The sequence below is a fragment of the Procambarus clarkii genome, chromosome 40 (genome assembly GCF_040958095.1).
Source record: "Procambarus clarkii isolate CNS0578487 chromosome 40, FALCON_Pclarkii_2.0, whole genome shotgun sequence".
Lineage (NCBI taxonomy): Eukaryota > Metazoa > Arthropoda > Malacostraca > Decapoda > Cambaridae > Procambarus > Procambarus clarkii.
This window is the reverse complement of record NC_091189.1, coordinates 23,607,489-23,633,175: the sequence shown is the minus strand read 5'-3', so window position 1 is coordinate 23,633,175 and position 25,687 is coordinate 23,607,489. Positions and strand designations below refer to the sequence as shown.

Genomic DNA, 25,687 nt, shown 5'->3' with positions numbered 1-25,687 from the left:
CACTCCTCAACCCGAAGTCGAGACAACTGGCTGCATCTGCCGACCCAAAGCGATACAGGCCTGACCGGGCCCAGGAACGTTTACAAGGTAACGAGCAGCCAGGACCCTGTTCGACCGCCAAAATCCCTGCGCCCGAATGTCAGCCCAGGAATATAGGCTGTATTGCAAAAGACGGCGGCAAGAACCAAGAACTTGCAGACGTCATGGGCACAGGGATAGACCGCAGGCTGGCTAACCTTAATAACCCTGAGGACGACCTGGGAGACCCGCACCCTTGAACAGGGAAGAAGGGAAACCGGATCAACCCAAAGTGCATCCATGGACACAGAAGCCGTGGCACTCAAATAACGGCAGAGAGCCGCAACTGGACACAAAATATGATACACCGCCGGCCAAACCAACCAAGCATCAAGAACTCAGGGAACCCTCTGGAATGCAGCAGTCTCATTCTCCGCCAGAAAAGAAGGAGAAGGCTGCAGACGAACAAACCGATCACCCCGACTGAAGGAGCAGAAACCTCTGCGCCAGAGGAGAGCATGAAGCTCAACCACCTCGACCAACAGAGGCCAATGCCAACAGGAAAAGAGCCTTCTAAAAACAATCCGGAACCGAAGGGGCCACAACAAAACGAGGAGAAGAAAGAAAAGAGAGAACTCTGTCCAATGACCAGGATGGCTCAGGCGGCGCATGAGCAGGCCGGAGGTGAAACAATGCCCGAGACAGCTTGCGAAACGGCGCAGATGTGACATCAATACCCGAAGCAAGCTGAAGCGGATCCACCAGTGCCACACGATACGAGGCGAAAGTATTAGGCATAAGAGGACGGTCCTGGAACAACCAAGAGAGAAAGGACAACACCACCTTAACAGAAAGCAAAGTACAACGACGAAGACGTACGAAGAACCAGAAGGACTGCCAGAAAACTTCATACTGCCGCCGAGATGCAGCCTGCAGGTGGAACACTAATAAGGAAGCCACCTGATCACCATAGAGATGACAATAAACTTGAGTAAAAAATACCATATGCGAAGACTCGAGAAGATCGAACCATCCATGTGACGTACCAGTCCGATTTGATGGAAGAGGCGGAGCCGCGGAAAAACCTCCGGGTTCGGACACCGAGAAAGCAGCGCTTGAAACCACGGCTGGGCCGGCCACCAAGGGGCGATGAGGACACCTCTCCCCTGGTAAGTCTCTAAGTGAGTCAGGACCTGGAGCAACAGATGAATCGGGGGAAAGAGGTACAGAAACCCCCACCTCGACTAGTCCTACCGAAAAGGCGTCAACCCCGATGGCCTCGCACTTGGGAAACTGCCAACATACAGGGGAAGGCGCCGCGACCAAGCAGACGCGAAGAGGTCCACCTCGGGGCGTCCGAACGTCTGGCAAAGCCAACGGAAGGAGTTGGCGTCAACCATCCATTCCGTGGAGAGGGAAATGAAACGAAACAGGCCGTCAGCCAAGACATTGGACACTCCCCGCATGTGAACTGCCAGGAGAGCCAAACCCCGAGAACTCAGCAGACGAGTCACCCGAAGCGACCAGCACCAAAGAGCCAAGGATCGCATTAACCCCCCCCCCCCCTTCGGTTCAGACAATGAATCACCGGGAGCAGTCCAGATGAAGCCAGATCGTCGACCCATGGGCGACTCGAATCCTCCGAAGAGCAAACCACACCGCCATGAACTCCCGCACAGTGCTGTGGGCTCGACGGAAAGACGGACCCCACCATCCCTGGCCGGCCTGGTGAGCACTGTTCACAAAGCCCCAGCCGAGAGACGACGCGTCCGTGAACACATCGAGCGAGGGCTCGGGTAGGCGCCAAGGCACTGAACTCCGAAAAACCCGAAGAGGAAGCCGGTGACACAGCAAATGACACAAAGCCTCCGGGATCCGAACCCAGCGATCGCGAGAGAGGGGCGGAAGGGATGTCCCCGAAGGAACCAGAACAGCCGACGAAGCCAAACCCGACCCGGCGGGTAGACCAGCATCGCAAAGTTCAAGCTCCCGCACAGACCCTCAAGAAACCGCCGGGTGACCTGGCAGCCCCCAGAAACAGGCACAAGTGGGACCGCAACCACAGAAGAGACTCCGGAGGAAGAGACAAGGAAGCGGTCCAAGAGTCCCACACAAGGCCCAGCCAGGTCCAAACCTGGGAGGGAACCAGATGGGACTTCCTCCAGTTCACCAAGAACCTGAACCCGGCGAGCTGAGAAAGAACCAGATCCCTGGCTAGCAGACAAGCGGACTGGCTGGGAGCCCAAACCAGCCAGTCATCGAGGTAGGCCAACACCCGAACACCTAACAGACACAGACGGGTCACCACGACCCGCGTGAAGCGTGTGAAAAGGCGAGGTGCCAGGTTCAAACCGAACGGAAGGCAACGAAAGCAGTAAGTACGAAGCCCCACAACAAAACCGGGCCAGTCCCTGAATCCCGGATGAATCGGGACGTGCCAATAAGCGTTCCGGAGGTCCAGGGACACCATCCAAGCGCCCAGCTCCAACAGGTGCCGAACTTGGGACAGCGTGGTCATCTGAAAGGAGGGTCAATGAACCCAGGGGTTCAGACTGGGACAAGTCCAGAATGAACTGCAGGTCCGAGCACGGGACTGGAAATAGACGGGAAACCCATCTGAGGGACGTCGTCGTTTCGACCACGCCCAAGCGAACCCACTCCAAGATGACCTGACGGAACGTAGGGGAAGAAGCCTGCCCCTCCAGCCCTGAACCCCCCGCAGGGGAAGGGGCCACTCAATGCCACCAGAGGCCATGCGAAACGACCTGAAATGCCCACAAATCATGGGACCAGGCATGAGGGAACAGCGCAAGCCTTCCCCCATCGCCCTGTCAATGGGGCGAACAGCGAAAGGGCCGACGCCCCTTATGAGACCCAGAACCTCACACAGAGCGAACACCGCGCCTAACCAGATGAAGGCGGGTCCAAACCAGAACCTGACACCAGTGGCCTACCACGATAAGAGGAACCCCGAGCCTTGGCACGACCCTTCCGGGAAGGCCCATCACGGGACCCCCAGAGAACCAGCAAGTCCAACACAGGACGGCAAGAAACCGAAGCAGCCTGAATATACTGCACAACGGTTGAAGCCTCAAACAAGAGAGGGCAAAAAGGGGAAGACATCCTAAGAGCCAAGGCCCAAACGGATTCCACAGAGGAGGCAAGCACCGTCTGCCAACACGCGAGCCGGGAGGTATAAAACAGAGCCACCACATCCCGCAAGATCGGCGTGAAAAGCTTCAGCAAGGCAGCCGACGAGCGAGCCGCCAAGGCCAAGGCGCCAGACCCAGGAACATCCCCAAGCGCCCCCACATCCTCCGAGAGCCAGTTGGAAGACAGCTCCAGGAGGAAAAAGAAGCGCAAGGCCGCAACCAAAAGGCCTCGAGTGCGCAAATCCTCTGCCACCTGCGCTGCTGAAAGGGAAGGAACCTGCACATGGAGCTGAACAACAATAATATCCCGGGAAAAGGCAGGAGCAAACAAGCACTCATTGAGGTGTTCAAGGTCGCCCCCCAGGAAAACCTGAAGCACCGTCGAAGCTTCCCGCCACTCAAGCGTGCAGGGACAGCAGGAGAAGTGCCAAGCCTCCAAGGTAAAAACAGGACAGTCCGCCTGCCAGGACGACTCCGGAACTTCGTAATGGAGCCAGAAAGGGAACGAAGTTCCAAACTTGAAAGCCGAGGGATCCATTGCCGAGGCATAATCCAGGTCACGCAGGAGGTTCGTCACAAAGGCCGCCCGCACCGCAGCAGGTTGGATGCGATAAGCCAAAAATCTCCGGAAAGACAGAACCGAAGCGCCCGGGGTAACACGGAACCGAACCAGGGGAGGGGCAGACACCAAATCCAACTCGTACGCAGAGGGGGAAAAAGAAAACCCCTACGCCTTGTAACAGTAAGCCACGCTCAGAGGGCAGAAAAACCCAGGCAGGGGGTCCAACGGGGCTAAGGCCCCCAAGTCAGCCCCTCCCCAGCCCCAGGATCCTCCTCCGCAGGACCTGGGACCGAGTCCTCCCCCCAAGCACCGACCCCACTAGACAAGGCTGGCACAGCCGTAGAAGCAGGATAGAATGAGGCCCACTGGTCAGACCCAGAGGATTCGGCCGGGGGAGGAGACTCGAATGCCTCCATCGCCACACCGGAATGGGCATCCCCTGAGGCTGCCCGAGTCTCAAGACCAACTAACCCTTGCCCCGGGTCTGAAACCCTCAGACGCTTCGGGGCCGAAAGCAGGGGAGGGGGACCAGAATGAACAATGGGAGGGGAAGGACCAGGAGGTGCGGACTGAACCAGGGTGGAAGCGACCCCCACCCCCCAATAAGCAAAACGGGGCAGCTGTGGGGCATCCGGGTGAGCAACAAACCTAGTGCGTTGTAACAACCGAAACCTGGAATGTAACGCCTGCGCTGCCTGTACTTAAAGATGATCATCCACAGATTGGGTAAATTGAGTCACCAGCAAGGCAACAATACTCACAGGACTCAGGGTCGAAAGTGTCCCCGATCCAACAGACTGCATGATGGAGGCAAAAAAGTGAGGGTCGCCCTGAGACAAGGGGACTGAACAACCCTCAAACTCGCATGAAGCAAGGGGGGACCCTGGGGTCACATCCATCGTACCCATGCGTCCCCTAGGGGATTCCCAGGGTCCTGAGCGTTTACTTGAAGAAGACTCGCGCTCAGGTAAACTCAAGTACGGTACTGCTAACCAGCGCCCAAAACTCGCCAACAAACTGTCTAAAGCTGAACCCCAGGGACGTGTACACTCACGGGGACCAAGCAGGGGGCACCACCAAGTATCAGGGTGAGGCCAAACACCAGTGGCAAATAGGGCAGAACCTCCCACCAAGGCAAAAACAACAAGAAAAACAAAACCTCGCAAGAGGACAACGTACCCCAAGGAACAGAGCCGGCCGCTGTGATAGGTGACAACTAGCTGGACTAGCACCCTACGCCCCTTACCAGTGCAAAAACTTCCTCTTACCCTAAGGTAAACTTGGGAGACAAAACACCCAATACCCAAAGGGCGGCCGAGAAACCGAGCAGTAAAACGGACACACATAGGCAGACCCCGAGGAACTTGTGAAAGATAACCCCAAGCTCCCAGGGCAGTACTTACAAGGCACCTAGGGAAGGGAACCCTAGGTGTATACAGCCTGAGTACTGAGGAATAACTCCTGGCTCTCGCACCCCTGGAGTACAGCAGTCACACACAAGGCACAGCGCCGCAAAAGTACTGGAGCCAGAGCACACAACCAAGTCAATAGCATCAGCCTCAAGAACTGGGGTGTGGATTGCCGGCGTGGTAGGTCTGGGGCTACCCCTTTCCCCTCCCGGGTGGGGAGGGGGGGGGGGGCTGCGCAAACAGCGGCGCGACGACGGGTGACGTCATAATAGTTTGCTCATTTTTGTTTGGGGAGTTGTATTCACTCGTTCGACTTTTGGCTGCAATTTTCACCAGAATAGGGGTATGCTTTGGGACGCCTACCTGTCTGGGTGTCTAACCCGGTCGATGGCAGACATAGAATGCTTCCAATTACATGGGAATTTCTATAGGCCATTGCTCCCCTTACCTCTCTAGAGGGGGCCAGGTTCTGGCTCATGGTCCCCAGTAGGCCCATAAGAACTCCATACACATGACTGATGCCAAAGTCTGACATTAGCATATCAGCCTAGTAAGCTCCGGGAGCTGTAGGGGGTCCCCCCAGAAATTGTTTAAGATAATAAAATTAAATTCTTTAACTATTTTGCAAGATGCACAACAGTAACAATTATAAAAACTCAAGTTTTAAGTGAATAAGGAAGCTCCTTCCTGAACAAAACACTCAGATGCTTCCTAAGACAAGATCCCTGAAAGTCACACAGACGAGATCATGATAAGTCTCGGTAGTACAGTTGGGTTCATTCTTGACTCACAATCGAGAATTCCAGGTTTGAATCCCAGGTGGCACAGAAATGGTTAGGTGCATTTTGTTTCACCTCATGCCCCTGTCCACCTAGGAGTAAATAGGTACCCCCCCAGTAGTTAGTCCGCTAGGTGTGCGGTTGCATCCTGGACGAGGTCAGTAATTTGACCCTTGGGGGTGGGGGGGGGGGGGAGACTCAGTATGAGCCTAACATGTACTGTATGTAAGACCTGGCTTCCTGTTCCCTGACACAATGAATTATAATTATACTAACTCACTGCACATATATGAAAAGAGAGAAAAGTGACAACTTTCCTTTTAGCAACTTGACAAGGGTCCAGGACAGACTGAAATGTTGTCACCTTACTTTCTTTTCCTATGTAATGGTTGGCTTATTCATTTTCAGCCACAATACTGTGACTTATTCTCTGTAAGATATAAGATATAGTCTGCACAAGCGGGTCATCCTGTACTAGCACAACAGGGATTCTTTCAAATATACTGGTATATTTTGAGTCATACTGTCACTAAGCATGCATTGCAGATATGCTTCAGCCAGCCAATATGAATAAAGAAATTCTATTAACAAGTCCTCAATGCATTTTCAAGACCATCTTGGCATCACAAGGACTGCAAAGTATTGCTCTTGTAAGCCAGGTTGCTCAACATGCAGCTGCCACTAGATAAAGCACCTAATTTTAAGTTCATTATCTAGTGATCCTTCAAAGTCTGACTGATGTTAAGAAAAAACTGTGTACAGGGAAATTAGGAATTCAAGAGAAAAAATTCAAGTGATGAATGTACAATAATTAAATGCCTATTTCTGGTGGAGTATTAGGTAGCTCTCTGAGCAATAGCACTTGGGCTGCTAAACCTTAGGGACCCATCTGAATCCTTCGGATATTAGGACCAAAATCTGGCTGTCTCTATTAGGTGAGGGAAGCTTAGTTTTTCAACCCAAAACTAAGAAAAATCTAAATGTTTCCATGTGCTCTCCTTTTCTCCTGCTCTCCTTGGAGTGTTCTCCTTTTTCTGGTGGTCATTTCTCATGGTACTGTGGTGATTCTAGATTCTCAGACTTCTCTTATCCTCTTTATGGGAGTCAAATTGTAACCCTCCTTCTAATAGGCATGTAGGATTCACCAGAGGCCTGGTGTGGTTCATAACATAGCATAGAGGAGCTACCAAAGAGGTCTTCACAGAAAGATTATTATGCTAAACAAAATACTTTCATTTTTTTTATCAATAGGCCCTGCATGAAAGAATGAATCTCATGCACTGCCCAACAGAAAGGTGATTCAAGGGAAGTCAAAATGGTAAAGAAGGAAACCCTTTACTTCTCTGAGAAGACATCTCTAGTGGGGCATTGAGAAATACATGCCAACTCCTGGGAGGGGACCATGGCCATGGTCAGAGCAAAATAAAGTTAGGGCACACAATGTGGGTAGCATAAACACAAGCATAAAATGCAAAATTAAATTAATAAAGCAATAGCTCCCCCAGTGGAATCAGAGTTCTGGCAAAAGTCAACCCCACTTGGCTGAAAGCAAGAAACTCTCAAGGGCCCAGTAGAGACCAAAGCAGTGATGATAAAGTTACACCAGGTGAACAAGTGAGGAGGTAGGCATGCTGGGACTGTAGGTGACTCAGGCTACCACCTTGTGGCAGTCAGATGCATGGATGTTAGAATTGTTCCATTGTGGCAATAATTGCTTGTCTTACTTTCTAGGGAATCAGTTTTCCATTCAAGCAGTCACTTGTTTAATTGCACCTATGCTTTCTCTGATCCCCAGGCTTCCCTTCACCTCATTTAGCAAATCAGATTCTGGTCCTGGTTCCTGAAAAGTTATGACTGGGAGCTCAGAGGCCTTGTGGTGGGAAATAAGGTTTAGTTACCCAGAATATAAACTAGGGAAGCTACTAAAGATCCTCCCAGAAACACTATTAGAGAACACTTTGAACATAACAGCTCTCCAGCCTATTACCAGAAAATACAAACAATATTTCACAAACGAAGACTGAAATGTTCAAAATGAAACATGACAAGTTTCTGCAAGAGTTACCAGGTTAGCTGGGATGTGATAGCTATGTGAGTATGTGGGCAAGCATAAATAACTCATAACTAAAATAAACTACAGGTAAAACAGATACTGTAGTTGCTTGGTGAACATCTAGTCATAAGTTGTTAGGACTAATAGAGTAATAAGTACAGTACTTGGTAGACCTTTTGATTTCAAGTATTACTTAGAGAAGGTTTAAGAGGAATGTACCCACTAACAGGAGAAAATGTTAAAATGTTTTCAGGAGAAAATGTTGAATTCTTCAGCCTCTCCATTTCCTATTATGGCCAGGCAGGGACATTTACAGAAAATACTTGTTGTGAAATGTGCCAGTTAATTTGAAATTCTTAACATTTACTGTAGAAATGGTTGTAATTCTTCTGTGGATATTTTGCTAGTCGTGTAAATAGCTTACCATAATGATTACCGAATGTGAAAGATGGGACAAATATTTGGGCATCACCCTGTTCATCTTTAACCTTCTCTTAGTTTAACTTTTGTTCATCATTTATTGACAGGCAATCCTACAGTAGGAAATAAGGGTATTGGCTGATTTATTTCAACATTATATAATTAAACATTTGAAAACATATTGTATAATATAAATATAGAGGGGGAATATGAAGTAGAAAGTTTATAAATCATAACCAAGACTATCAATAATAACCCCTAAAATATCATTATATTTACTGTACCTGATAGTCTCTAGCATTAACATCACCACGATTCTCCAACAGCAGAAACATTATGTCACTCAGCCCTCTGAATGCAGCCATATGAAGAGGGGTACGACCCGAGTAGTCTTGAACATTCACTGAAGTGCCTAAAAATGTATGCAAAATACTGTACAAAAGTTCAATCATTTAACAAATTCGTATTTTAATATAAATTAATTATGGGAGGGCCCTTTCTTACGAATATCTAACTTAAGAACATCTGATTTTATGGATGTCCTTTTAAATCCTTATTTTAGTCACTTAATCTGCAATGTGAACTCACTCTGACAACCTTGTGATATAGTGCTATTTTACATCTGCATGACTCACAGGTGCTATAAAGGCCGATGCATTATAACCAGTCAACAATGGTTTTGGCAGAGTACAGTTGACCCAAGATGCTTTCTGTGAACTATTTCAGCTATTTATCGAGGAAAATATCCTTAATAAAAAGAAGAAGTGTTCATAATATACCAAGGAAGAGATGATAAAAATCCTACAAACAATGTTGACCAGACCACACACTAGAAATTGAAGGGACGACGACGTTTCGGTCCGTCCTGGACCATTCTCAAGTCGATTCCTACAAACAATGCTGCAGATAATAAAGCACTCTGAGAAGAGAGAGATGCCAAAATAAATTATATGTATGAGTCATTAATCACTCCACAATTGGAACTATTATCAAGGCAGGTAGAAATAGCTAAGCTACTCTATCCTTCTGAGATAGACAACCAACTTAGTGTCTCAATAAACAAACTTGAACTTGAACTGTTATCAAAGGTAAAACTCAGATTTTAGAGTCTGTGCAGGGTTCTGCACCACTGAAATTGACAATAATAACACAGACAAAATTTCTTGTGATTTGTAACCTGGAAGAGCTACTAATATGACAGCAGCCAGAAACACTGAAGATAACCTATCAATCTCTGCTACCCATTCATCAACACTTTCTACCACCTTTCTCCAATAATTAAACTGATGGAGACAGAAACCAGAAACCTGGTTGTGAAAACCCTATTAAACCTCCAAAATCACCATGCTCAAACAATAGCCCAAAATATGTTCCTACACACAGCCAACAGGGTGGCAGACTTCCACACATCATGAGCACAGGGGTAGACCGCAGGCTGGTGAGACTTAACGACACTGCGGACAACCAGAGCCCTGGAACAAGGAGCCAGGGGGAGGAACTGAAGAAACCCACATATCAGCCACCAACACAAAACCAGGGGCCTGTAAGTAAACCCGCAAGGCAGACAAAAACAAGACGCACCCCCTACTAAACCAACCAAGCAGCTACAACCAAAGGACCCCTCTGCAACTCTGCCGTCTCCATCTACGCCAGAAGAAAAGGAGCAGGCTACAACTGAATAAAACAACCACCAAGACCTAAAGACTAAAACCCCCCGGCACCAGAGATGAGCATGAAATTTCCACTCCTGACCGGGAAAGCCAAAGCCAACAAAACAAGGCCTTCCAGAACCAATAGGGCCACCACAAACCGATGGGAAGAAAGAAAAGAAAGAAAAGAAAGAACCCAGTCCAAAGACCAAGTGGACGCAGATGGCACAAAAGCAGGTTGTAGGCGAAAAAGCACAAGAAAGCTTTCAGAAGTGCAACCACCCCCAATGCAAGCAGAAACGGCTATGTCAATGCCATACAAAAAGAAGCAACAGTATATGGCAAAAGACCCTGATCCAGAAAAGCAAAGAAAGGGCAAAACAACCCTGTAAGACCCAGAAGAACCTCATTAAGAGAAAGAAAAAAAAGAGGACCCCCCCCCTGGAACCCTATACTACCGCTGAGAAGACCACAGGTGTGACACCTTAACCCACCCACCTAATCACCATACAAATGGCGATAAAACCAGTGTTGATTGTAATGAAAAGCCATTTTCTGGGTGAGACCCGGAGGCCCCCTGGAGCTTATCAGGATAATGTATGTTATATTAGACCAAGACATTAGCTATGGAGTTCAGACCTACCAGGGATCATGAGCCAGAACCTGGCCCCTTCAGAGAAGGTTCAGGGGTGCAATGCCCCTGGAAAACCCCCCGTGGTTGGGGTTTTCCTTATCTGCCATCGACCGGGGTTAGGCACCCAGAAAGGTAGGCATAACAAAACAAATCCCACATGATAAGAAACTAACAACAAAAACCGAACAGAGAGGTAGAACTCCCTACAATCCCAAGGAAACAAACAAACAGGCAAACGTAACACACTACTGCCATGCCGCTCGTCCGTGCAGCCCTCCCACTTCCCGAGAGGGAAAGGGGGGACCCTCCCGGACCTCACCACGCCGACTGCATAGCACTCTAATTCGGAAGCTTAGCTTCAACAAACATGAAAAAACCACCGACTGGTGGGAGGGAGGGTTGCCATGGAGCCTCCGGGACTCACCCAGAAAATAGAGTTTCATTACATTCAACGCTGGTTTTCTGAGGGGAGCCCCTACGGCTCCCTGGAGCTTCATACCCAAAGAGAAGGAAAAGAAAGGGCTGACCCGGGAGGCGGCCGCCACAAACTACGCAACTCGAAGTCGAGACAACAGGCTGCAACCAGCGACCCAAAGCAACACAGAATGCCCAGGAGCAGACATGCTCACAAAATAATGGGCAGCCAGGAACCTGTGCAACCTTCAAATCCCTGCACCAGAAATGAGCCCAAGACACGTTACCAAACACGGCAGTGAAAGCTGCAAACGTCCGAACGGCTCGGGCATGAGGTTAGACTTCAGGCTGGATAGACTTAATAATCCTGCGGTCGACCTGGGAGACCCAAGCCCTGGAACAGGGAACAAGGGAAACCATATCAACCCAAAGCACATTCCCAGCCACGGCACACACAGGTAACGGCGATGAACTGCAACCGGATACAACACATGACGCACCCCCGGCCGAATCAACCTAGCATATATAACCCAAAGGAGCCCTCCGGAAAGCATCCGTCTCGGCCTTCCCCAGAAAAGATGGAGAAGGATGCAAACGTACAAACCTTTTGGTACAAACCAGTACCAAAAGAGCAGAAACCCCTGCGCCAGAGAAGAGCCGGAAGCTCCCCAACCCGAACCCCAGAGACCAATGCCAACAAAAATAGAACCCTTCGAAAAACAATCTTGAACCGAAGGGGCTACCACAAACCAAGGAGAGGAAAAATAATAGAGCACCCTGAACAAGGACCAGGACGATTCAGGTGGTGCATGAACAGGACAGAGGTGAAACACAGCACAAGAATGCGCATGGGACGGGGCGAATGTGACGTCCACCCCGAACACAAGCTGGAGCAGCTCCACCAGAGTCGCACAATACGAGGCGACAGTAAGAAGCATCAATTAATGGTCCTGAAAAACCAAGAAAGGACAAGACAACCCGATGCAAAAGAGAAGACAACCTACTAAGAGAAAGAAAATGGCTGAAAAGAAACACCAGGAAACTTCATTCTGTCGCCGAGACGAAGCTCACAGGTGGGACATCATCAACGAAGCAACCTGATCACCATAGAAATGGTGAAACACCCTCGTCAAAAGACCAGACGCGAAGAGCCGTGGAGAAGACCGAACCAGCCATGTACCGGACCGGTCTGACCTGCCGAAAGAGGCGGAGCTGCGAGAAGAGCCCTGGGTTCGGACACCAAAAAAGCAGCGTCCGAAAACAAAGCTCGGCCGGCCACCAAGGGGCCACGAGGACTACTATCCTTGGGAAAGGACTCCAATGAAGCCAGAACCCGAAGCAACAGCTGGACCGGGGAAAGAGGTACAGGTAACATCACCTCGACCAGTCCTGCCGAAAGGCATCCACCGCGAACACCTCGCAGGTGGGGAAGGGTGCCACATACTACGGGAGATGCTGAGACCACACCGACGTGAAGATGTCCATGTCCAGGAGTCCGTACATCAGGCAGAGCCAACGAAATGAGTCAGTGACGACCAGCCAATCTGGGAACAGAGGAATGAACCAAGACAGGCTGTCCGCCAAGACGTTGGAAACCCCCCGGACGTGAACCGCACAGAGAGCCAAACCTTGAGAATCCAGCAGACGAGCCACTCGAAGTGACCAACCCCAAAGGGGCGAGGACCGAAGAGAACCCCAGTGGGTCCAGCAATGAACCACCGGAGAACAGTCCGAATGGAGTCGGATGGTAGAGCTCCGAGTGACCCAAACCCTCCAAAGTGCAAACCAGACAGCCACGAACTCCCGAACCGTGCTGTGAGCCCGATGTAAGGATGGACCCCACCATCCCCGGCCGGCCTGATGAGCATTGGTCACAAAGCCCCAGCTGAAAGATGACCTGTCCTTGAACACATCTTATTCAAGATGGATCGCATCCAGATCGCCTGGAAGTGAGGAAAGCTTCCAGGCGATCATGGGAGGGTTTTGTGGGAATTTTACCCAGGATGGATGTTCACTGTATGTTTCCCTGATCCATGTCCATACTTCCTGGAGTTTTATCTTAAGCTGTGCTGCAAGGCCGGGGAAGAAAAGCGTTGGGAGAATCCATCTCTTGTCTTCCACTACTTGTGTTCTAGGTCTGAGTAGCTCTGCCCTTGTTTTTTCTCTGACGTTTCTCCTGGGCCACATGTATTATTGTCTCTGGGTAGTCTTTGTTCCTGAACATATCCCATAGGTCATCAAGCTGGGGATATAGCGTCTCTTCTTTGCTATTAATCCGCTTGAGTCCAAGTGAATAGGGTAGCGATTTCTTCAAGGCTAGTGGATGGCTCGAGTCAAATTTCAGATACGTGTGAAGGTTGTGTTGAACACCCCCAAAAAACTAAGTCATGTAAACCAAGGGGGCAGCTCTGGGACTTCCAAACAGGCACACAACCAGGCACATTGCCACATAGAAACACAGCTATGCAATGTAACCGCTGTTCGATTCCACAGAAAATTTGATGTGTAAAGATTAACATGGAGTACATGAGGAGAACAAGTCCCACAAGACCCTGGGTCATAGGTGTCACCAACCCATACGCAGCATGGCGGAGGCAGAACAGAAGATCAGCACCCTGAGGCAAGAGTGACAAGCAACCCTCAAATTCGCTCAAGGCGAGAACAGGCATGAAATAGGCACCATTGTACAACTGAGCCCTCAGGGGATTTCCAGGGCCTGCAGGATGAAAGAGCCTTACAGGAAGCCCAAGCACTTGGGCTAGCTATACTGATAACCCTTGTTGGTGCAGACAACCAGACCACTAGAAACTGCTGGAAAGCCCAAGGGGCACTACCATACTCACCTTAGGCTAGTCTAATTAGGTGAAAGGCAGAATTCCTCTGCCAAAAGAGGTAAACAAAGGTGCCAGCAAATGTGAGTGAATGGAAAAAAAACAGACCCCACAACAGCCAGCAAGCAGTCAGGGAGAAACATTGGTGAGCCATAGCTAGCTGATGAGCAAGCAATGCTGAGCCATAATGTGCCTTACCAGCCAACACCACTTCCCTACACAGGGTGAGATGGAAGACCTAAAGACCCACGACACACCCCAAGAGTGTAGACCACCACAAGCGAGGAAGTCTTCAAACAGGGAGCGATTCCGGAATGCCCCAGGGAAGAAAACCCTGGTCACACTACGGTCAGTACTTATGGAAGCACCTGGGAAGGTGACCCTAGATGCATGCACCTCCAGTACACTGAAAACTCTTGGCTAAACACACACCAAAGTATATAAACAACGCCGCAAAGGCGAAAACACAAAAGAAAACGGGAACACAGAGCCAGAGCGACAGCGACCACTTCGGCAAACCGAGTGGTCGCTGTGGTCGCTCACAATGTGTCAAGAACTGCTGGGCCAGCTACTCCCTCCCCCCCCCCCCCCAACGGGGAAGAGGAGGTGGAACTAATGAGTGGGGAATAGTTGGATGAAGTTTTACTTGTTTGTTTTCTTTGTGGGAGAGTTCTTTTGATATTTTGAGGGCATAGGTCACATTCTTCAACCAGGCAGTAATCTGTTTTGATTCCCTTCTCTTTCTGGGTGTAATGGCCAGATGACAAACTTTACATTTGAAGTGTTCATATGCCATTGCTGCCTGCAACTCTCTGAGGGAGCCAGGTTCTGGCTCGTGGTCCCATACATGGACTCTGCTACTGATGACACTTGAGTATTACGGCACTTGATCAGTAAAATAGCTTCAGGGATCCAAAAGGGCTCCCCATAGAAAAGTTCTGGTAATCCAAGGTGAATCCAAGAGAAAATAGGCAAGCAAAGGTTTAAAAGAGAGAGGCACAGAAGTTTTTTTAAATTATGGAATATCCCTCAGAGCAGTCAAACCCCACAGGGATCAGAAAGACCCCAGGACTTCCGAAGGAAGGGGGCACACCCAACCATGCCCAAAACCAACCAAAATGCAAAGTCTGTGTAAAGCAGTGGGAAGAAGAATGAAAACCACAAATTCAAAGAGAAGAGGAGGGGGACAAAAGTCACCAGAAAGCTTGGGAATTCCTCCAGAAACCCCTGAAAGGGAGACTGGGAAGACCACGCAAGGAAAAAACACCAACCGGGTATGGAACTTGTAAACAGCCACCGTTGAAGCTAGAGAAGGGCAAGACTGACAATCATGTACAATAAAATCACATTAATTTGATGTATCAATGAGAAAATCAGTAGGAGCCATGAGAAGGATTTGAACCTACACACTTGGTACTCCTAAGCCCATGCCCCTAGACCACTACACCATGACATGGTCTAAAGCAATGTAACTGGGGATTCAAATGACTCCTCTAGGGGTCATTGAGGCTTTCACTGGGCTTGAGAGTACCAAGTGTGGGGGTTCAAATCATTCTCATGGTTCCTACTAATTTTCTCATTTATACATCATGTTAATGTGATTTCATTGAGAATTTGAAGAGGAGCGTTGAAGGTAGAACTCCTAGACAATGACCAGAGAGCATGGGGGCAATGTGAAACCCTGATTTAGGCTTCAGTTGGAAGCCTCAGGACCCCTAGAGGAATCAGTTGAATCCTAGGTTGCATTGCCTTTGACCATGTCATGGTGTAGTGGTCTAAGGCGTTTACTTGGGAGTACTCAGAGCATAGGTTCAAATCCTCCCATGGCTCCTACTGATTTTCTCATTATATATTTTGTCATTACTACATAGTGATAAATGTGAAGTTATGAGAAGTTAACTGTTAACTGAGTTTGGAGCTTAGCAGGAAAATTCAGTTGGTTTTTTATTATCTGGTTCCCAGCAAATATTTGCTGGATGTCGAGATATTTTTTATTGCCGACATATATATAGAGAGCATCCAAAGGGAAATGAGTAGGCAAAATGGATACATTCTTGCTATAAACTGTACTGTCAAATATCTAACCAAGTGCTTTGTTATGAATATACTGTAATATTTTGGTTTATCTTGGCTGTCAGTAAAGGAAGGAGCAGAGAGCTTTGAACAGTTAGTTGCATTTTCTGCAAATCTCCAAGGGTCACAGACATCATTTTGTGTTTTGTGTGTGATTATTCTTATTAAAACAGTAAGCATTTTTGCACATGTAAGTTGGTGCCGAGTGTGAGACCTAATACAGTGGTTATGTTGGAGACAGATGTTTAAATGGGTGTGGATTTTTCCTCTATACAATTCAAGTATATAAATGACTAAATACACTACAATTTTTTAAGCAAGAAACTGCTCCAATATTGTGAATTTCCAATAAAATTCGTACTTAACCACTGCACTGCACAGAACGCCTTGAGGAGCTTGATCGGGGGCAGGTGTTCACATTAGTTTCCTCAGGGCTCTCATAAACAGACATATGCCTTTTTTTTTTAATTTTGGGCAACATTCCATGGTGTGAGCTTCAGTACTGAGTGAGCAACTAAGGCTGGTGCATGCAGTATGAGCTAACAGCACTACTATTCAGCTTGTGACCACAGAATTTCCTAAAAAAGTCAAAATATATATGTAACCGGTATTATTTAGCCATGATAGTATTACAGAAGAGTCTGACTGATAAATACTTTATACAATGTTCAGATATCAGTGAATCAATGCTGTCTAAGATGTTCACAGTGCTAGCCACTGCACACTGCCATTATTTTGTCCATCTAAGAATCTTCAAACAACTTCCCATATTCCTTTACAAAATAAACTTATGGAAAATTATTCATTTACAGGATTTAGTGACCAGTATTCTGATAACTGCAGCATTGTGGTGAGAATTAGCGATGTGTGTAGTATGGTGCGAGGAGTAATCTTGGTGAGGGAGGGAAAGGTGGCGTCGTCTACTGACTGGTGTGTGGCGACCTCTTATTATCTGGACTCACTATACCAGCTTAGTGGTTCACTATGGTGATTACAATTGTAGATACTTATATATAACGTGTGTGTATATAGTTTATTAGGGAATACAGTAGTGAATTGTGTATATGTGTTGGGCTCCTCCCAACAGCAAAACAGGAGTCTGTTGGGAGGAGCCATTTTGTTGAGGGAGGTGGCATCGTTTGCAGCTGCTGTGTCTCTTGTCATGCAATTTTGTTGTGGCCACTATGTTGTTTGGACACCATAACAGTTTAAGTTGTACAGTTATGGTGAATAAAACATGTAGGTACTTATATATAATGTATGTATATAGTGTAAAAACAGCAGAAACAGTATAGTAGGAGGAGGAATGTTGGCGAGTGAGGGAGGGAGCATCAGCTGACTGTGTGGTGACCTCAATTATTGTCTTGACTCACCATATCAGCTTAGAGGTTCACTAAGGTGAACACAAATGTGGATACTTATATATAACATCTCTATATATTGAAATAACAACAAAAGGAATATGTTGGGAGGAACCATTTTGGTGAAGGTGGTGTTGGTGAGGAAGTGAGTGAGGCTGTCGTCTGCTAGCTGCTGTGTGACTTGTCATGCAGTGTATAATGGCCACTATCCTGTTTGGACACCATACCAGCTTAGTTGTATAGTTATGGTGAATAAAACATGTAGATACTTATATATCACATGTGTAAATAGTGTAATAAAAACAATAATAGTATGGTGGGAGGAGGAATGTTGGCGAGTGGTGTTGAAGGAGGGAGGGAAGGAAGGTGGCATCTGCTAACTGCTGTGTCGTGGCCACTCTTCTTAGTTTTGACTCACCATACCAACTATGTGGTTCATTATGGTGAACACATATGTAGATAGGTATATACAATGTGGGTATATAGTGTAATAACAGCAAAAACACTGTTTGATTGATCGTAGAATATAATATATAAATGTCACATATATGAGGCCCATAATTTTGAGCACGGCGAATGTTCCACACATTGAACTATATAAATTCCATAAATTATACACTTTTGAATAATATTGCAGCAAAAAAACAAAGAAACGAATAAGAAACATTAAAATAATTGTGAAACATTATATTTGCAGCAACTGCCACCCTGCAGGGTGGCGGGGTCAAGTGACTCCTGAACTGCTCCATCGCTCAAGCCCCCATAATTTGCTCACTTCCCAGCTCCATCACAGCTAAAGTATGTCACATACAATTTTTTTTAAGTTTCCCATGATCACAGACTGCATTTTAACAATATAAAAAGAGAGAATAACGTTTTAGAAAGAATTTATTTTCAGTGCACCATGGGGTTGTCATATTTTAATGCAGAGCAGTGCAGTGGTTAATATAAATTTATCAAGGTGTGACCTGATTGTTAACAACGAATTCCTACCCAGGATCATTCAATGAATGTACCTGCCCTGATGAGTATTTGTGCAAGAAATAGATGGCCACTTAGAACTGCATGGTGGAGAGCACACTGTCCTTCATTATCCCGGTGATCCAATGATACACCTGCTTTGGCCAAAATTTTCACAATCTGTGCATGTCCAGCCTGAGCTGCATGAAGCAAAGGAGTACGTCCATCTTTGGCACACACATCAGGAGGAGCACGAAGTCGGAGCAGGACACCAACGGTGGAGACATGTCCGGCTCCTGCAGCAATGTGTAATGCTGTGCATCCTCTAGGATCAGCCTGAGTGAGAGAAGCTCCATGTCTCACCATTACTGTCAGAGCAGAGTCTGCACCACTTGCTGCAGCCCACAAAAGGGCTGTATGGCCTTCATTTGTGGGGTCATCTCGAACACAAGGTCGCCTTACCAGCTGCAATGATACAAAAATAGAGTACTGTACTGAGTGTAATTTAATGCCTCATTCTGGGCAGTTCCTCAATAGCTCCACTGAACTTATGGTACTGGCTCACTAGGCATATTGAGTATACCAGAATCCAATGCCTTCTCTTGACACACTGAGGACAAGCAACTTTTCAAACTGTAGTGTCCTCTCTGTTGGGTGAGGTAAGCATGTTGATTATAGATCAACCCACTATTGGGGTAAACCTCCTTTTATAAGTTGAAAATCAAGTCACAAAATACTCAACCTCCAAGCAAAGTTTGGCAACACCATGGAAAACTCTGAAACACCTTAACTAGGTAACTATTTAGCAGAGGAAACAGTTTTCTTGGAAAGAAATATCAGAGCAAAACTGGGTGTTGGCTTCTTTCTACTTGGTTAATGTCCCTCAGCCATACCATACTTATGAGACACTTGGGCATTTTTCACAGAGTTTATGTTCTTCTGATATGAGCCCTCCTCTCCTGCTATCTTCTGCCATGGGCAAGCCCAGCTCATCTTTTCTGCTTTATTAATCTGAGATCCCAAAATCATAGGCCCAGTCCTTCCACCCAAAAATTAGAAGAATTCCTCACAAGCAACCTACATAACAACCTGTACATTTGAACCATCCTACCTAAGAGCATTGGACATACAGCCCAATTGGCCTAGAGTAAACAGCCCAACACATCTTAAAAAAGTTGAATCCCCGATTTGTATGATGGCAAATAAAAGCTCTTATCACTGAACCACAGGTGAGGGTCTTAGTACTTCACCAACACTGACCAGTTTTGCAATAAACACAGAATTAGGCCAACAGCAAGCATGAAACCCTGGCATAGAGCTGCCAAAACCCCACATCTTTGACCAGGTAGCGCACAGCCAGGACCCTGTTCGACCACCAAAAACTCTGCGCCCGAATGTCAGCCCACGACATGTTACCAAAGAAAGCGACAAGAGCAGCAAACTTACAAATGCCGTGGGCATGGGGATAGACCGCAGGCTGGCAAAACTGAATAATTCTGCAATCGACCTGGGAGACCTGAACCCTGGAACAGGGAAGAAGGGAAACAGGATCAACTCAAAGCGCGTCCCCGGACACAAGCCGTGGTGTGCAAATAACGGCAGAGCCCCGCAACCGGACACAACACATGATGCACCCCCAGCCTGACCAACCAAGCATTCATAACCCTAAGGACCCCTCCAGAAAGCAGCCATCTCATTCTTTGCCAGAAAAGGAGACGGCTGCAAATGAACAAACCTATCACCAGATCCAAACGATCACAAACTCCTGCGCCAGAGGAGAGCATGAAGCTCCCCGACCCGAGCCCCCCAGAGGCCAATGCCAACAGGAAGAGAGCCTTAGAGAAACAGTCCAGAACTGAAGGGCCACAACAAACCGAGAAGACAGAAAAGAGAACACTTTGTTCAAAGACCAGGATGGCTTAGGCGGCACATGAATAGGCCAGAGGTAAAACAACACCCGAGACAGCTTGCGAAATGGTGCAGAAGTAACATCAATACTGAAAGTAAGTTGCAGCGGCTCTGCGAACGCCTCACGATATGAGGCGTATTTGGCATAAGATGACAGTTCTGAAACAACTACGAGAGAAAAGACAAAACAACCTTAACAGAAAGGGAAGTACAGTACACCGACGAAAGAAACAGAAGGACCACCAGGAAATTTCAGACTGCCGCTGAGACAAAGCCCGCAGGTAGGGACTGCCATCAAAGAAGCCACCTGATCACCATAGCAGATGGTGATAAGACTCGAGTCAAGAAGACCAGACACGAAGACTCGAGCAGAAGATCGAACCAGTCTCATAACGGAATGGACCGATCTGCTGAAAGAGGCGGAGCCACGGGAAAACCTCTGGATTCAGACACCGAGCAAGCAGCGCCTGAAACCAAGGCTGGGCCAGCCACCATGGGGCCATGAGGACTACTTTCCCATGGTAAGTCTCCAAGCAAGCTAGGACCTGGAGCAACAGTTGAACTGGGGGAAAGAGGTACAGGAACCCCCACCTCGACCAGTTCCTGTCTGAAGGCATCGATCTTGACAGCCTCGCAGTTGGGGAAGGGAATATACCAGAAGTATAGGTGGACCTCTTTGCCTGACAGCTGGGTGGACAGAGCTTCAGATTCGTAGTCCTGAGGTTCCGGGTTCGATCTCCGGTGCAGGCGGAGACAAATGGGCAAAATGTTTCTTTCACCCTGATGCCCCTGTTACCTAGCAGTAAACAGATATCCTGGGAGTTAGACAGCTGCTACGGGCTGCTTCCTGGGAGTGGAGGCCTGGTCGAGGACACTAAAGCCCCGAAATCATCAAGATAACCTCAAGATAAGACCATGCTGATGCAAAGAGGTCCACCTCCAGGCGCCCAAACGTCTGGCAGAGCCAACTGAATGAGTCGGCATCGACCGTCCATTCCATGGACAGGGGGATGAACTGGGACCGGCCGTCCGCCAGGACGTTGGAAATCCCCTCCAGACATAAACAGCCAGGAGAGCCAAACTCCAAGAACTCAGCAGACGAGTCACCTGAAGCGACCAGCCCCATAGAGCGAAGGACCGCATCGAACCCCCTCGGTTCAGGCAATGAACCACCGGGCAGCAGTCCGAATGCAGCCGGATCAATAATCCGCGACCGACCCGAACCCTCGAGGCGAAAATCACACTGCTTGCGAACTCCTGTATCGTGCTGTGGGCCCGAGGGAAGGATGGACCGCACCGCTGCTGGCCCGACTGATGAGCACTAGTCACAAAGCCCCAGCCAAAAGATGACACGTCCGTGAACACACTGAGCGAGGGCTCGGGTAGGCGCCAAGGCACTGAACCCACATAAACCCGAAGAGGAAGCCGGCAACACGGCAGCCAACACAAGACCCTCAGAGGCCAAACCCAGCGATCGTGAGAGAGGCGGAAGGGACGTCCCCAAAGGAACCAGAACAGCCGACGAAAACAAACTCGAATCGGCAGATAGACCATCATCGCAAAGTTCAGGTTCCTGCACAAACCTTCGAGCACTCGCCGGGTGACTCGGGAGCCCCAGAAACAAGCAAAGGCTGGACTGCAGCCGAAGGAGAGACTCCGGAGGAAGAGACAAGGAAGCGGTCTGAGAGTCCCACACAAGCCAGAGCCAAGTCTGAACCTGAGAGAGGACCAGATGGGACTTCCTCCCATTCACCAGGAACCTGAACCCGCCGAGCTGGGAAAGAACGAAATCCCTGGCGAGCAGACGCTCTCATGAAGTGGGAGTCCAGACCAGCCAGTTGTCGAGGTAGGCCAACACCCAAACACCTAAAAGGCGCAGAGGGGCCACCATGACCCGGGCAAGACGTGTGAACACGCGAGGTGCCAGGTTCAACCTGAACGAGAGACAACGAAAGTGGTAACCGAGATGCACCCACAACAAACCCGAGCCAGTCCCTGAACCCTGGATGAATCGGGACGTGCCAATATGCATTTTTGAGGTTGGGACCATCCAAGTGACCTCACCAAAGACTACCTAAGAAAACAAGGGGACATACCCGGGAGGCGGTTGGTGAACCACACCTCAACACGAAGTTGAGACAACCCAAGGACCCCTCCGGAAGGCAGCAGGCACATCATTCGCCAGAAAAAAGGGAGAACGGCTGCAGACGAAGAGACCTATGACCACGACCACAGGAGCCAAAAACCACTGCACCTGAGAAGAGCATGAAGCTCTGCCACACGACCCCCAGAGGCCAACGCCAAAATAAAAAGAGCCGAGGCAAAGCAACCTGAACCGAAAGAGCCACAACAACCAAGGAGAAGAAAAACAGGAGAGCACCCGGTCCAAAGACCAGAACGGCACAGGCAGTGCATGAGCAGGCCGGAGGTGAAACAACGCACGACAGCCTGCGAAACGGCGCAGAAGGAACATTGATGCCGAAAGCTAGCAGCAGAAACCAAGGTGCCAAACCCAAGAACGGCCCCAAGCGCCTCTACATCCTCCGCAAGCCAATCCTATGACAGCCCCAGGAGGGAAAAAAAAACGCAGGACCAAAACCAAAACTCCACAAGCGTGCAAGTCCACCGCCACAAGTGCAACCGACAGGGAAGGAACCCGCATAAGGAGCCGCTCCGCACCAACATCCCGCAGAAGGGCAGGAGCGAAAAGACTCATTAAGAGGAGCAAAATTGCCCCCAGGAAAACGAGTAGCGCCGAGACAGCGCTAAGAGAAGAGATATGGACAAAAAAACAAGGCCAAACACCCAGAAGCTGCCTGGAATAGGACCCAGAAGCCTTAGAAAGGACCGGAGGGAAGCTCAACCGAATGACGACAGACGTACCAGAAAACGGGAAGGAGCAAAACCGTCCCGAACCCTCGAGAACAAAAAGAAGCAAACACAAAGGACGAAGGCACAAAAACCCCGTCGCACCCGAGACCAAAAGTCATGCAGAAACCCCAAGAAGAGGGGGACATGACGGAGAAGGCCTGTCCTGGAAAAAAAGGGGCAAAGACAGTAGAAAAGCACCCACCGACAGGACGGAAGCAACGGGCACAATGGACAAGGAAACCGAGCCCAGGGAGGGGCCAACGCCCACAAAGCAAGTGCGGAAAGGGGGAATGGAAAAACCCCCACACCACAAAACCGCAAGCCCCGCCCAGAGGGGTAGAAATACCCCGGCGAGGACCAACGGGGCCTGAGGCCCCTCACGTTAGCCCCCCCCCAGCCCTGGGAACCCATCCTGCAGGCCCCGGGGCCGAGCTGACCCCCCAAAGTCCCAGCGTCAAGAGCAACCCCGGGGCAGCTGTGAAAAACACTAAGGAAGGGAGCCCACTAGGCTCTGGAACTTGAGCCGAAACCGGAGGATAGGCGAGGGGCGAGACGAAGACCCCAAGTTCATCCCCAGCCAGCACAACGAGGCGAGGACAACGAGGACAAGACAGAGAATCCAAGGAACATGGAAAAACCAGGCCCAGCACAGCAAGACCGGCAAGGAAGGAGGGCCCCAGAAGGAGCACGGAAGGGCCGAACAAAACGCCACAACCAACCCCGACACGCAGCTGCAGTACCAAAACCGCAGCAAAACGTCACCACACTCCTCAAGGAAGCGACAGAGAAGATAAAGATAAATCGGAACACGAGTGGCACACAAGGGGACACAGGCGGAAACCAAGCACCCAATTGAGCCACAGGGACGGTAGAAGAAACGTGTGCAGTGGAACAGGCAACCGAAGGAACACATTAGGCAGCCCAACTTGGGCTGTACCCATACACAGCCCCTAGAGCAGAAACGAGAGCGCCCATGAAGCACAGAATCCGCTCGACAGGCGAACGACAGGGGAGAGGCGGAACCAAAGAGCCAGAATCCAAACCTGCAAGCACAAGGAGGCGAGCACAAAACACCCTCGACACAGGAAAACGTACCACCGAACAGGCATCCCCACCATTGCACCGTGGAACAAGGTGGAGGCGGGGCCCCGAACTCAAGCAAGGTTAGACAAGCATAGGAGAGGGGCAGGAGGAGTACAGGCAGGAGCCGTCTTAGAAGGCCCAAGAGGCCACCCGCAGACACCTGTGAACCGAGGAAGGAATCAGGTGGAGAGAACAAGAACTGCCCTGTATGGGCTAATAGCCCTGCAGTAGGCACCTCGGGTGGTACGGTCCACGTTCTCAAGTACGTATGTACACCCAATCCTACTTCCAAAAACAAAAACAGCGTCAGGACGAAGGAGACGCCAAACCGCACCAACTCACCTGCAGAACATAGGCGCTGAAGGGCCATGACGCAAGCCTATGAGACTATAGCGGTCGGAGGCTGCCAAGGTGCCCATGCCGGAGAGGAGGAGGGGAGCAGCGAAGGAGGCTCCCCCACCCTAGAATGCAGGGAAAAACCTCGTGACTTCCCCACAGCGGCACTCCAGAACACCCTCAAAGCAACGGGGCACGGATAGGATTAAGAAAAGAGCGAGAGGCAAAGCCCCCCCGAGAAAAATGGATGTAGAACAACACGTGTGCACCCCGCCCGGAACCAAAACAAACTCCCACAGCGCATGCACAAGACGTGAAAGAAAAGTAGCCCAACGAGGCGAGAAGTAGCCCAACAATGCGAGAAGTAGCCCAACAATGCGAGAAGTAGCCCAACAATGCAAGAAGTAGCCCAACAAGGCGAGAAGTAGCCCAACAAGGCGAGAAGTAGCCCAACAAGGCGAGAAGTAGCCCAACAAGGCGAGAAGTTGCCCAACCGGCGACAAGCAGCCCAACCGGCGACAAGCAGCCACACACAGGCGACAAGCAGCCACACACAGGCGACAAGCAGCCACACACAGGCGACAAGCAGCTCAACCGGCGACAAGCAGCCCAACCGGGAGAGGCAAAGCCCCCCCGAGAAAAATGGATGTAGAACAACACGTGTGCACCCCGCCCGGAACCAAAACAAACTCCCACAGCGCATGCACAAGACGTGAAAGAAAAGTAGCCCAACGAGGCGAGAAGTAGCCCAACAATGCGAGAAGTAGCCCAACAATGCGAGAAGTAGCCCAACAATGCAAGAAGTAGCCCAACAAGGCGAGAAGTAGCCCAACAAGGCGAGAAGTAGCCCAACAAGGCGAGAAGTAGCCCAACAAGGCGAGAAGTTGCCCAACCGGCGACAAGCAGCCCAACCGGCGACAAGCAGCCACACACAGGCGACAAGCAGCCACACACAGGCGACAAGCAGCCACACACAGGCGACAAGCAGCTCAACCGGCGACAAGCAGCCCAACCGGCGACAAGCAGCCCAACCGGCGACAAGGAGCCCAATCGGCGACAAGGAGCCCAACCGGCGACAAGGAGCCCAACCGGCGACAAGGAGCCCAACCGGCGACAAGGAGCCCAACCGGCTACAAGGAACCAGTATGGAGGCAAACTCCAGGACACGAAAGAG

At 49.5% G+C, this 25,687-nt stretch overlaps 1 protein-coding gene across 6 annotated transcripts in view; it reads right to left on the bottom strand.

Annotated features, from left to right (window-relative positions):
* Positions 1-25,687, bottom strand: part of LOC123757979 (inversin) — a 195,027-nt gene that overhangs the window by 67,620 nt on the left and 101,720 nt on the right. For all 6 annotated transcript variants that reach the window (XM_069338860.1, XM_045742048.2, XM_069338859.1 and 3 more), the window contains 2 exons: positions 18,372-18,780; positions 8,678-8,805 (listed from right to left, as the gene is read on the bottom strand). In XM_069338860.1, coding sequence (XP_069194961.1) covers positions 8,678-8,805; positions 18,372-18,780 — 537 coding nt within the window. The remainder of the gene's footprint in view (positions 1-8,677; positions 8,806-18,371; positions 18,781-25,687) is intronic.